General features: G+C 47.6%; 1 protein-coding gene across 5 annotated transcripts in view; it reads left to right on the top strand.

The window, feature by feature from the left end:
* The window catches only part of ADAM23 (ADAM metallopeptidase domain 23), a 192704-nt gene that overhangs the window by 93352 nt on the left and 86014 nt on the right, over positions 1-13338 (top strand). For all 5 annotated transcript variants that reach the window (XR_009462034.1, XM_019492168.2, XM_019492165.2 and 2 more), the window contains exons 5-7: positions 8637-8719; positions 9788-9851; positions 13214-13286. Coding sequence is in view for 4 of the 5 variants with exons in the window: in XM_019492168.2 (XP_019347713.1) it covers positions 8637-8719; positions 9788-9851; positions 13214-13286 (220 nt within the window). In the remaining variant the exon portion in view is untranslated. The remainder of the gene's footprint in view (positions 1-8636; positions 8720-9787; positions 9852-13213; positions 13287-13338) is intronic.

Below are 13338 nucleotides of genomic sequence, written 5' to 3' on the forward strand. Positions count from 1 at the left end.
AATGATGGTTTGAAAATTAATATCTTGCATCTGGATCATTAATATGTTGTAACCAAAATTGTATGCATTTTTTGACACTTTGAAGAACAGTTTGATAATATTTGCCATTTTGATTTAGTAATACTTTTGTTCTATCTTCCATATTTTTCATATTTTATGTTCTGCTACTTGGAGGTGGTTTTCTCTTTTACTCCTATGTTTATTTGATAGTCTCTTAAAATAAAAATTATTTCAATACTGAAGGATGCCTTTCTTTTATGTTTTGCCTTTCTTTTATGTAGGCCTTATTTCCTTTCCTGGCTCCTCCAAGTGAGTCGGGCAGAATCAGTCTTCACACAGTTTGTTTGGTACTGTGGAACAGGTATGGGTTTAGTCACTGGTTAATGTGTTTAAAAAAAAAAAAGTCTCATTCACAGAGTGGGTGCACAGCCCCCATTGCTGGCAGCAGCAGCAGATTGTAGGCCATTGAAGGCATTCCTGGTCTGCAGCAGGCAGAGCTTCCCTGGCAGCATGCGGCTCTGGCTGAATCCTGGGAGCTGCAGTTGGCAGCACAGAGCCCGCTCGGCCCACTGGCATGAGCTTTTGAGCTGGACCAGGCTGGCTCCATGCTAGCAGGAGGAGTGTGGCATGAGCTGTGTGCCATTGGGCTGGACTGGGTTGGCTCTGCGCCTCCACATGGGGTTCCAGCACTCCAGTGGAGAGCTGCACGTGGAGGCATGGAGCCTGCCTGGCCCAATGGTGCACAACTCCATGCAGCTCCCAGTTCTCACACCTTCAGGATGGTTGGGCTCTGTGCCTACATGTGAGGCTCCCCACTGGAGTGCTGGAAGCCCCATGTGGAGGCATGGAGCCGGCCTGGCCCAATTGGGTGTGGCTCCTGCCTGCAGTGTCAGGAGCCCCATGTGCTGGCGTGGAGCCAGCCTGATCTGTTTTGAAGAGGCATGCCAGCAGGTCGGGCCTGTCCGGCTCTCTGCTGCCACATGCAGCTCATGGATTCAGCTGGAGCTGTGTGCCATTAGGGAACTCTACCTGCAGTGGGCCAGGAGCACCCCAAGGGCCTGCCACATGCTGCTGCTGCCAGTGGTGGGGGTTATGCAACCCACTCTGTGAACAAGACATTTGTTTACTCGCTAACCTGTGACTGACCCCATACCTCCCACACAGTCTAGCGGGGAGGGCAGACACTTCCACCCCCCACACCCCTTCACAACCCCCCAACCTCTCCCACGTACAGTATACAAGAGTAAGACTTTATTTTGAGCTATTATGCAATCACCTCTATATACACTATGCAAACACATGTAAATCAGGACAAAAATATTTTTTGAAATAGAAGTAAATTATGTAATAGTAGATGCATGATTTTTTAGTATATGTTTTGTTTTTTGTCTGGTTTCAAGATGGTAAACCTGCCTCCCAAAAGGAGTATTTCGGGGGTGGGGACTTTTAGTGGCTAAGGTCAGGGGTTAGGGGTGGGACTTCTGGTCCGAGGATGGCGATCAGGGGGCAGGGCACTTGTCAAGGGTCAGGATTACCCTACAGCCCTTGACAGCGAATCGAAAGTCATTAAGTGGTGCTCCAGCTAAAATAATTGCCTGTCCCTGTCACAGACAAACTCACCCTCCAATGCAAGTTTCAGGTTGGTGGGTAGAGCACTCTCTTAGATGATGAGCAATGTGGCTTTGAACCCCTTCTGGCTGAGCAGGGTCTCTCATTTTATGGACGAGTGCTTTAATTACTATGCAGTTATGTAAAAGACTAGCCAACTGCCTGACAAGAATGACCGGGGGGGGGAGTGGGCGGGGATGGAGCCCTGTCTGGGCCTGCCACACCCTTCCCGCCTGCTGCTTGGGGCCCGGGCCCACTCCTGCAGTGGCGGGGGGAGGGGAGGAGTGGGCCTGGGCCAGATGCAGGGGAGGACTGGGCCCAAGGGTGGGGAGAAGCCAGGCCACTGCAGCAGGTGAGGCAAACAGTGGGCCCAGGCCGACCCAGCAGTGCAGGTGGACAGGAGGAACAGGCTTTGAGCTGACACAGGGGAGGGGTGGTGGGGGAGGAGGCTTGCTCCTGCCCTCCCCCACTGCTGCCATGTCAGGCCATGCCCACTGCTCCCCCCACACTGCCGTGGTGGGCCAGCATCTCCCCCCACTGGGGCTTGCTCCTTCGCCCCCCCCCCCCCCCCCAGCCTACATCAGGCCTGGGGCCAGGTCCACTCCTCCACTGCCACCACCACTGCCATGGCATGCCCGCTCCTCCCCCCCCCCGCCCCTCCGCACATCAGACCTGCTTCTCCCCCCACGCTGCTGCAGCATCAGCCCACGGTGGCCCTGCAGGCGGCGATGATGGAAGCAGGGAGGGGTGGGCCGAGGCCAGCACTAGTGGCCACCCCCCACCCCATGGCATCCCAACCCCGCTCCCCCCTGCACCACCACCTCCACCTCCACGGAGCAAGGGGGTGGGGCAAGGCTAGCTCTGGTGGCCTCGCCCCCACTCCTCCTTTGTCATCCCCTGTAGGGAGCAGGGCGGGGGGGCGAGGCTCCATCTGCTGTGTCCCCGCCATCATGGAGGCATGCTGCTACCAGTCCGAACATTTCTTCGCACTCTGATTGGCTGTTAAAAGAAAAGACACGCAGCTGCATTTTGTGAGGGTTCTCATCCTGTCAGTATATGTTAGGTACATTGGGACCAAACCTAACAGGTTCGGCTCCTGAGATTTGGCTCTGCCTAGTTTCTGAATCCCAAGTCTTAGCTGATCAAGCCAGACTAGTTCTTAGTCTGTGTGGAATGAAAACTGCAGGTGCTCAGGGGATTTTCAGGTTAAACAGAGGTCTGTCTAGGGAGGAAATGAAGCTGTATAGGGTTGTGTTGGGAATGTGAGAGGATTGCCCTGGTGGAACTGGGGAGCTACTTTTTTGGGGTACGAAGCAGCCAGATTGAAAGAAGAACCAGAAATCCCGAAGGCCTGTTTGTGGCTATGTTGACCAAACACATTTAGCCCTTCTAGGCTGAAGGGCTGGCAAGATGTCCAAGGACCACCTCATGGGCTATGTACATCGCTTGGGCAACGTTATATGCTGAGGAATCTAGAAGTTGTCCTTAGAAAGTGTGGGGCGGGGGTGGCTAACACATGGTGGATAGCTGAACTGGAGGCAGCTCCTATTACTTTATGCCTCCAACCCTGAGAAAAATACTTGCCTGGCAGCAGCAGGGGTGGTGGTGTGGAGTTGTGCCCCTTGCTGCCAGGCAGCTAGGGGACACTTTGCCAGGGTGGTGCAGGGCTCTCAGTGGCAAGGAGCTTCCCCACTCAGCCCTGCTCTGCCCTGCTGCACTGGGTCCTGCCCGGTGGGGGGAGGGCAGCAGGGTGGAGAGCCCGAACACACAGTGGGCAGCCTGCACCTGCCCTCCCCCCAGTGGGCTCTACTCTTGTGTGCCGCCCATGGGGGAGGCAGCGGGCAGGGCCTGCAGACCCAGGTCCTTAGCCTTGTAGCCCTGGCAGCTGAGCATCCCCTCAGGCAGGGCTGTAGGTGGGGAGTGAGGGGCACCAGCAGGGGTAGGGGGCTGTGGTTTGAGAGTGAGGGACCTGGATCTGCATCCTGGTGAGCAAAGGGGCAGGGGGAGCTCTGATTTTTCCATGATAAACCCAAAATCAAATGCCAAAATTTATAGGTACTTAAAAATTATTTTATTATAGTGGTTGAGACACTAGTAGGCTTCCAAATTGCTTTAAAATTTGTAAATATATCAATAAACCATTGTGTTCAATTGATACCTATACATATAGTGGCATTTCATTTTAATTGTGGTTTTTGGGGGTTTTAATCAGAGGATGAACAGTTTTTATCAGAGCCGTTGTGTTTTTTAAACAGAGAAAACCAGGAATCCCTGGCATGATTCTATAGCAGTGCAAGTGTAGCAGAAGTGTAACCTCGCTTCATCCATAATAAAAGTTGCAGTGATTTAGCTCACTTGTATCCCTACAGGCTGGTGCTGCCTAACAGTTACAGAATAACAGCAACAGCAATGTCTGTCCCATCCCCCCACCTTTGAAATTGCTGCAAATGTATATTTGTTTATACCCTTCTGTCTGGTTCCAGTGATAGCATAACAGTACTGTCCAAAACCTCTTGTGTTGACAGACTGTATTTGTAGCTCCTTTCTGCATCAAGCAATTGACCTATTGTAAACTGAACTTTGATTCCACAAAACAGATTTTGGGCTGCATGCCCACTGGAAGTTTTCAATTCTTGGTGGAAAACAAAGTCAAGCTAGAACATGATTCTCCTCCCACACCACAGCACCATGAGCATGTGGGTGCCAGATGTGACCAACAGCTGCATTAATGTATATTGAAGCCTGAGTATACCCTACTCCTGGGTTCTTCTGACAGTACACAGTCAATCACTCTAAGGAACTGGAAATGTTCCATGTTGCAAAATAATTTCATATAACCACAGTAAATATTTAAAAGGGACAATGTACCATTATACAATGTGTTTGTAGGCTACTAGTCAAGATAGGGAGGTCAAGGAAAAATCAGTGTGAAAACTGCAAAGTTGGTACAAGCCTTGCTTGTATCACCAAGGACATATGACAGTGGTGTAGGTGCAGAGGACAACCCCTACTTTCCTGTTCTCTTGCTGAGCCAGAGCGTGAACAACTAAATTGGAAGACTTCTGCTGTGGATGACATCCTTGAAGTGCTGATAAACCATTATGTCACTCACTATGAATGATTTGCCTTTGGCTTCACAAATGTGCACATGACATTGGGAACATTGGCACCCTAGCAGCTCTGAAAGCAGCACCAGCTACCTGTTAGCCCCCAAACGCATGCTTAAAATTTGGCTAAAGCCCTGGGCTATCTGTAGTTCTCTGTGTATGGATTTATCAGTTATGGCTGATGAAGTAGGTAGGTAGGGTTTCCTAGAATGAAGGTGGACCATATACCCCTAAAATGAAGGTGGACCATATACCCCTGTTTTTTTCTTTCTTCTTTTTTTGTAGAAATGAGACTTTTGACAGGCCACATTTGTAAACACCCAAACATCTCAATATTCTAGCATTATAAGCCCTGCCTGTGCTGCCAACATTACCATGCATAAACCTTCCCCTGTTTTCCATCAGCCCCTGCAAGAACAGGGATGAGTATCCATGGCAGATGGATGGGGAGATTAGGCCATTATCAGGTTATGTCCTAGCACTGTTTAGAAGCCCCATTCTCTGAAAACCATTTATAATTTTGGGATTGTCCCAATGACTATCCCAAATGACAGCACAAAGATAAAGATGTCTCCCTATGGCTTTGCAAATCTTTATTGCAATAACCCCCACATCAATTTTTTTTTTGCCATAAAGCTATAGCCCTCTGGGGTTGCCAACTTCCAGATTGAAATTGTTTCCTATTTTTGCACTGGTAGCAACTCCCTCAGCGTTAACTACTGATGTTGTAGGACAGGGCAAGCTCCTTGTAGACATCCAGGAAATTCAGCCTCTTTATCCAAGAGGTCTGATGCCACAGCTAGTCATCCCATCTCTGCAAAACACTGTTTTCTCACATGTCAGTGCTCATTCTTTTTGAGCAGATCCATGGGTGAATTCTGGGGTGGTGTGGTCACACCCCCTTTCTCCTGTGTAGTCTAGTAAACTTTCCATCCCCAGGCCAGTGGGGACACCCCAGTCCTTCAGGGAAGGGCCAGTCAGGGAGTAGTTGCAAGAAGAGGGAACCTGTCTGCCACCACTGTTGTTATCAGCCAAGCCCAGTAACCTGTGTAGTTACTCCCTGCAGCTGGAGTCCCTGGACTGGCAGGACTAAACAGGGAGGGGAGAGGCAGGAAGAAGGTAGCAGGTATCTGCTCATTGCCACCACCTCTGGTGGAGTCCTGCACCCTGTGGAGCTGCATCTTGCAGTTGGAGCCCCCAGGTCACTGGGGTAAAGCAGGAGGGATCAGGCAGGGAGCAGGTACAAGAAGGGGTGCCTCACCTGTGCTGCCCATCTCCTGCTGAGCCTTGGACTCTTCACAGCTGTTGCACACAGCCCCTGGCTGGAGCAGGTTAGGATTAGCCCTGGGGCTCCTTCCATGCCCAGATCAGCTTTGCACACTGGTTCCAGGGCCATGCCAGAGCTGGTAAAGAGGGTTGGTCCAGTGGGGAGCTGCACTGAGCACACACCCTGTGCTGGTTCCCTGTCCTGAGTACAGCATGTGTGATTGGTCCAGCCCATGCCCCGTGTGCAGCACATGTTAGCCCTGGTGCTCACTCTGTACATGGTGCACAGGCTGGATTCAGGCTTCCAGCACTGAGGAATATGAGGAATATGGGGCATGGGTTGCATGTGACACCCTGCTGGACCAACCCTGTGTGCTGGCTCTGGCATGCATGGGTGGCCTGGAGCCTGATCTGGACTGGTCCCTGAGCCAGCAAGCAGGGCCTGTCCAGCAAGACACTGCCTGCAGTATGCACCCTGGACCGACCCCCTGTGCTGCATGCAGCACCAGGTCTGTCCTGTGAACTGTGCAGTGGAAGCCCCAAAGCATGGCTGGCACCTGTTGTATATGGCATGAGGGCTGGACCCAGTGCTGCAGGCACTGTATGCAGCACAGGCAGTCAGTCCCAATGCATCTTGTAGACCAGCTCAGCAAAGGGCTGGATGATTTGACAACCCTTTTATAGATTAACAAAATGAAAACCAGCCTCTACTACGGAAGCCATATATAAATGAGGCAGAAGGCAGGGTAGAAATGCACCTTACAGACTAACTAAATTTATACTACCCACAAAAGAATTTCTAAATGTAGTTAGTCTATAAGGTGTGTCTTTACCTGCCTTCTGCCTGATTTCAGGCTAACATGCCTAACTACCCCTCTCTGTTCACATGTAAGTAAGTTTTGCTCAGCACAGGCCCTCTTGTTTACAATCAGAAGACTCGGTGACTGCTAATGTAGCAATTAGACCATGGGCAATGTTTTTGGGCCGAGTACCGAAAACACCCCAACGTCGAGCCATGCCTCCACTTAGCGTGCCAGAGGTAGACAGCAGAGGAGCCATGAGGGGCCCAATCCTCATTGCTGGAGGCAGGTGCACATGCGCCTCTGGGTGGATGGCAGGGGAGGGGCCAGGATCAGTGCAACCCTGGTCTCTTACCCCGCCATTTGCCTGGAGGTACACATGCACTCGTCACTGTCACAGAGCCAGTTTCAAGGCTCTGGACCCTGGTACAGCTGTTTGCAGCCTCCTGGCTGCCTACTGTACCCAACCTAAGCTCTGGGTAGCTGCTGCCTGCCACAGAGCCTAGGCTGCTTGTATCAGGGCTTGCTCCCCATCGCCTTCTGTGAGCAGCTCAGCTCCATGGCTGGCAGCAGCTGCCCAGAGCCTGGGTAGTTGTGGCATGCTGAGCAAAATGACCTTGTGTGCCATGTTCTGTGTGCCATGGTACAGATGCTAAGGGTTGCTGATCCCTGAATTAGGCCAGTTATTTGGGCTGGAGGGCCACTTAGGGAGTCTGGGTGAGCTGTTGTGGACCAGGTCAGCACCCCCCACATCCTGCAACAGCTCACCCAAACTTCCTAAGTGGTCCTCCAGCCCAAATAATTGCCCACCCCTGAGCTAAGGGCAGAAAGAACAATGATTAGGGGAACCTAATCTTTGTTCCTCTCTTCTCCCCCACCCCCTCTCCTGCCTGGAGTGCCTGGCATGTGACTCAGCTGGTGCTGTGCTGAATTCCTATGCATTGTCTCAGGCCATGTGGGTGCAGCTGGTACAGTTCCTGCCTGACTCAGCTGCATGCCAGGGATTTGGGATGAGGAAAGGAGTGCAGGGAGAAGCGGGGGGAACAGCGTGGCACCAGCCTGACTGGGCCTGAATGACCTGTGGCTCCTGGCCCCCTTCTCTCTGCAGCCCCTCCCCTGCTCCAAGTCAGCAGCCAAGTCCCCAGCATGTTATCAGGCCAGTGCTGCACTGTGTTCCTGCACGCCATGATGGGCCACATGGGTGCAGCTGGTGCCATTCCTGTCCAACCCGGGCGTGTGCTGGGGACTTGGGGTCAGGCAGGAGCCAAGCCAGGGTTGGGCAGGAGTCATGCCAGCTGTTCCAGCTGAGGCCATGTGGTGCAGCTTTGCGCAGGAACATGGCATGCCACTGTGTTAGCGGCACCTGTACTCCTACCAGGCCCTGGCCTTCTTCCCTCTGCACCCCCTCTCCCCCAGCAGGGAGAACCTTACCTGAGCTTCCATTTGTTGGCCTCAGGGTCAGAGAGGCAAACAGACAGCCTTACCAGGCAGAAGCCTAGCCAGGAGCTCCATGCCTCCTGCCTTGGAGGTGGTACACTGGGGAGGTGGGACAACACGGGCTAGCCAGGGAGGGGAGTGAGTTGGTGGTGCTGCTGCAGCAGGCTGGCATGAGGAAGAAGAAGAGCAAAGGCAAAAAACTCCAGCGCAGCCACGGGTCAAATACAGTTCTTCAGAGGAGCAGCCATGGGCTGGGTAAAATCATTCGGTGGGCTGGATTCAGCCTGCGAGCTGTATTTTGCCCACCCCTGAATTAGGCTCTCACCCAAATTTCTTCATCAGCAAAGGATTAGTTAGTTATTCCAATGTAAGGGAAATGTCTGAAAGTAATTGTTTATTTTTTCTTTAACACCCTTAGGGCGGAGAGCACTGTTATTATCATGGGAACATTAGAGGTATCAAGAACTCCAAAGTTGCCCTTTCAACATGCAATGGCCTCCAGTAAGTGCAAGTCTTCATTTCTTGAAAGCGACTCTGTTACCTGATTGCTGCTCTTGGGTCTCACCTCTTAACCTGAGACAAACTGAAACTCCCCAAGTGCTCAAGCATTTTGTCATTCAGAAATACAGGCTGTGTAATGTCAGCTAAAAAACAGCTTGTAGTACTTTAGTGGTCCTATTTAGAGCATTTTATGCTGGTTTGTTACTTACCACGATCAGCTAAGAAACAAATTTTTAGACTTGTTATGCCCTTCACCCTCACTTTTGATTGATGGCTTCTCTGTATCTCCAGAATGATTTTTCTGGTTTCTTTTAGTTTTGCAGTGTCCTGTAGTGTCTTCCTCACAGCAGATCAGACAGAAATGTTGTGGAACAGGACTGAGGTGCCATTGGTAGGACAATGTGAGGAAGCTTTTACGATTAAAGCCAGCCTCTATACAATATAAAGCCAACCTGGCTTTACCACTGCAATTAAGCCATTTTTGAACATTTTTGGAATTAAAGATTTTTGGTTCTTGTGGGTGAAACCTATGCAAATTGTAAATAGGAAAAAATGTTTTTGTTAAGGTTCTTCAGTCTATAAGAGATTAAAAGCATGGACAAGAATCACATATCAGTTCTTATTGTGATTCTTTTGATATTACTGTGATTACTTAGGTATGTAGATATAATTTGGACAAAAATAATCTGTTGGGGGGTTTTTTGTTTAGGGGGGTATAAAGTACGATTGTAGTCTATCGGTAGAGTTCTTTGCTGATTGTATAGGAAACACATCTGTGTTTATTTTCTGAGATTAACTGGTGTGCTAGGAAAGCCATTCTCTAAATCTTCACTCTTTATTATTATCAGGTGTGCCATTACTAAATACACTGAAAAATACAAAACTCATTTTGCTCAGGTGCATTACTATTATATATTGCAAGATACAGTGGTGGATTTCTTTTATAACGTCTTTTTGTCAGGCCTAAAGGTGGAATATTTTTACCCCAAACTATTTGTTCAGTTTAAATTATTTCTTGGTTTCTGTAATGTTCCTAAATTTCTACTCTTTTCCTTTCTTTTATTCTAGCGGCATATTTGAAGATAGTACTTATGTGTACTTGATAGAACCAAAGGATCTAACCCATAGTTCAGTAAGTGTCTTTTCATCTATATGATTCTTGGTTTGGTAGTGTTGCCTGAATAGCATATTGGAAAAGGATAATAAATAATTGTATTAGCGGGTTCATTCATATAAAATAATAAAAATGCTCTTCTGAGTACCTGCTTTGAATTTATTTCTTGTAGGCAATTTGCAATTCTAGATTATTAAAGATTATTAGAGTAATATTTCATTGCCACAGAGAATACTTGCCAAATTATTTCCCATCTGGAACAAGGCTTCTTTTATATAAAACTATATTCTGTAGTTAAATGCCAGCTATATGTGAAATTTGCTTTTGGTTGAAAACTGACCATGTGTTTATCAGGATAACTTGGATTGAATTCTGTTTTTCCTTGCAAGCAAGAAGATATGTAGACCATTCAGAGATCCTCCTCCAGGAGGACAGCAGGCCTCATATTTTAATGCCGATACTTCAGATTCAGGATAGAGAAAAAAGTAGGGTTTTTTTTTTATGGGTAGTGTAAAATTAATGTGTCTAGATGGAATTTTGGAAAAGAAGTGTTTGGACAAGAATATTTTTCTCAGTAAAATTACTTAAAATGACCAAAATGAAATGCCTATATGGAGCTTTTTCAAGTATATTGATGTCAGGTAACTTGGATATCCATCCAACTAATGCAGTGCAAGGTAGACTCTTCAATACCAGCTTTGCTTTTCAAAATATCATCCTTTGTGCATAATATCTAAGATAGGTGTCTGAAATATATCATTACTATCACGCTCATTGTTTGGTTAACAACTATGGGATAGTTTAAGTATGGAAGGGACTATATGAAATTAATTTGTTTACTGTATGCATTTCATTATTTGGATTTTTGTTATATTACTTCAGTGTTCGACACAAACATCCTTTGTGAGTTACACAGAAATGACATTTTTCTCTTTGAAAAGCATTTCTTTGCATTGGCTAGCTCAGCTGAGGAAGTGACAAAAGAGAAGGGATTTCTGTTAAAATGTGGTATTTTGAGGTATATCAGTCTTTAAAAAGGAGAAAACTCCAATATATTTTCCTATATTGGACTATTTAAGATTTAATACACTGTGCAGTAATCGTGTTGAAAGAGACTTGGATCTTACTACTTAATCCAATGATTCTCAACCCTGGTACCTCAGCACCCTAGGGTGCCGTGAGAACCTTTCAAGGGTGCCATGCAATATTTGTACTTTTAGGTGTGCAAACACTTCCACATGATTCACAAGATAAACCCAGAGATTTCCAATAGGAGTCCATAATAGCAAAAGCCTGTTGTGGTTTTTCTGAGTTCTTTGCAACAGAAGAATTTCTATTATTTTTCTGTAGTCAAAAAACTAGTGAAAGGTAAAGGAGAGCATTTTCCAAGGAGCGTCTTGAGTCTAAAAAGGTTGAGACCCACTGATTCAATCTATTGCATTTCAGTGCAGTTAGGAAGCTAGTCTTTGTAATCCATACTGTGTGTGTCTACATGAGACGCTAACTGCGCAGTAGCCTAATTCTGCACAGTAGCACCAGGTACTGTGCATTGATTTAGTACTTGGTTATGCAAGTACTAAACGTAATGTGCAGTAACTACAGCGTATTATTGAATGTGTAGATGTACCCACTAAGTATACCAGGCGTGTCTTTATCATGGTGATGGTGGAAGAGCAGGATTCTTTATAAGTGATTCTCAACTCTTTTAGACTCAAAACACCTCTCATTAGACTCAAGGCACCTCTTGTAAAATGCCAGCTCTTAGTTTTCACTTGTTTTTTGACTGCAAGAACCACAAAAGGTCAAATGTTTTTGGTATTATTGATTCCTATTTGAACTCTTTAGGTTTATCTTGTGAGTGTTGTGGAGCTAGTTGCATACCTACTATTGTGCATCACTCTTAAAAAGATCTTAAGGAATCCCAGGCTGCCATATCAAAGGACACTGATACAAGTGGTTATGATGTAGCTGTTACATCTGCATGATCTTGTAGCAATACAAATGGAGTAAACCTTAACTCTGTTTCATCCAGGGGCAGACTAAACCTTAACTCTGTTTCATCCAGGGTCAGACTAGGGGAGACGTGTAGGGGGTGCACGCGGGTGCATGTGCATCCTCTGAGCATGGCTGTGCACCCCCTGCAGGCGGTCACCACTTGCCACCCTGCCGCCGACACCGCCAGCAGCATCTGTGGGCAGTCCACAATTGCCCCTGGATACTGCCTGCGGTGCCCACAGGTGCCCCCCCCCCCCCCCCCCCCCCCCCCCCCTGCTGGCAGCATCTGCAGGAGCTCCTGCTCACCACCGCCGTGCTCCTGCTGCCACCAGCGGAGCTGTACCCCACCAGCTGCCAGGAGCATGTGCCATTCATGGGTCAGAGTCAAAGTAATTTAACTCACTTGTATGGCTACAAGCTCCTGAGGACATAAGTTACAGCTTAACAACTGTTCCATGCTTCTAATCCCCTTCCCCTTTTAAAGTGGCTAAAATATATATTTTTTTCATATCCTGATGGGCCTGAAAACAGGACTTAAATGGTTTTTGACCACCTAAGTCTAAAATTAGCAGCTAAAAAACTCCTGCTCAGTTGCTAAAACTGGAAGCACTTAAAACACTCAGTGGCTTCTCGTGCAGCCTGCAAGTTCTTTGGGGCACTTACACTTGCAGTCCTGTGCATATCCAGAACTGCCTCAGCTTGAGCAGTTAGATGCTTAATTTTCACCTAAAGCTTTTTTGAGGGGAATCTAGAAATGTGGTTGAGTGGTTGTCAAATTGTTATCAAGGGATTGGACACAGGTCTTCCATTTCCTGGGCAAGTACTCTAAAGGTTTGATAGGATCTGATGCCCGATCCACACAGTTGTGCTTCCTGCCATGCCACATGTAGGGATGCCCCAAGGGTCCCCATGGCTGGGAAACCTCAGTTGAGGCAGTATCCCAGCTGTGGGGGTTCTCCAGGCACCCCTGTGGCTGGACCACGACCTCAACTGCGATCTCCCAGCCACAGGGGTGCATGGGGTGCCCCTGCAGCTGCGACCCACGTCAGCTTACTGGGCTCCCAGCATTGGCTATATTTGCAAATTAAAGCTTGATAGAAACCAGTTATAAAGTTATTACACATGTTCCAGCTGTAACTTCATATCTAGTTTGGCCTGTTTAAGCCATGATAATTAATTTGCACATCTAGGCAATCTAAATTAATTGTGCAACTAATCTGGTAATTGCATAATACACAACATATAGTGGGGGGCCTAACTTGATACCATCACTGGATACCATTAATTCTTGTTCTTTTTCCAAAAAAAAAAAATTCAATCCTGCTTTTCATTTGTTATAAAGATGTCATAAAGATGAAAATGGTTTCACATACTGTTTGTTTCAGGAAAGCACAGGTAGGCCACACATCATTCAGAGAACTGTAGGAACACAAACCTCTAAGCAACTAAAGGACCTTGGTATGTAGCATTTACATTGTACATTTTTCAGTAATGGCAATAATTTCTGTTG

The sequence above is a fragment of the Alligator mississippiensis genome, chromosome 4 (assembly GCF_030867095.1).
Source record: "Alligator mississippiensis isolate rAllMis1 chromosome 4, rAllMis1, whole genome shotgun sequence".
Classification (NCBI taxonomy): Eukaryota; Metazoa; Chordata; order Crocodylia; family Alligatoridae; genus Alligator; species Alligator mississippiensis.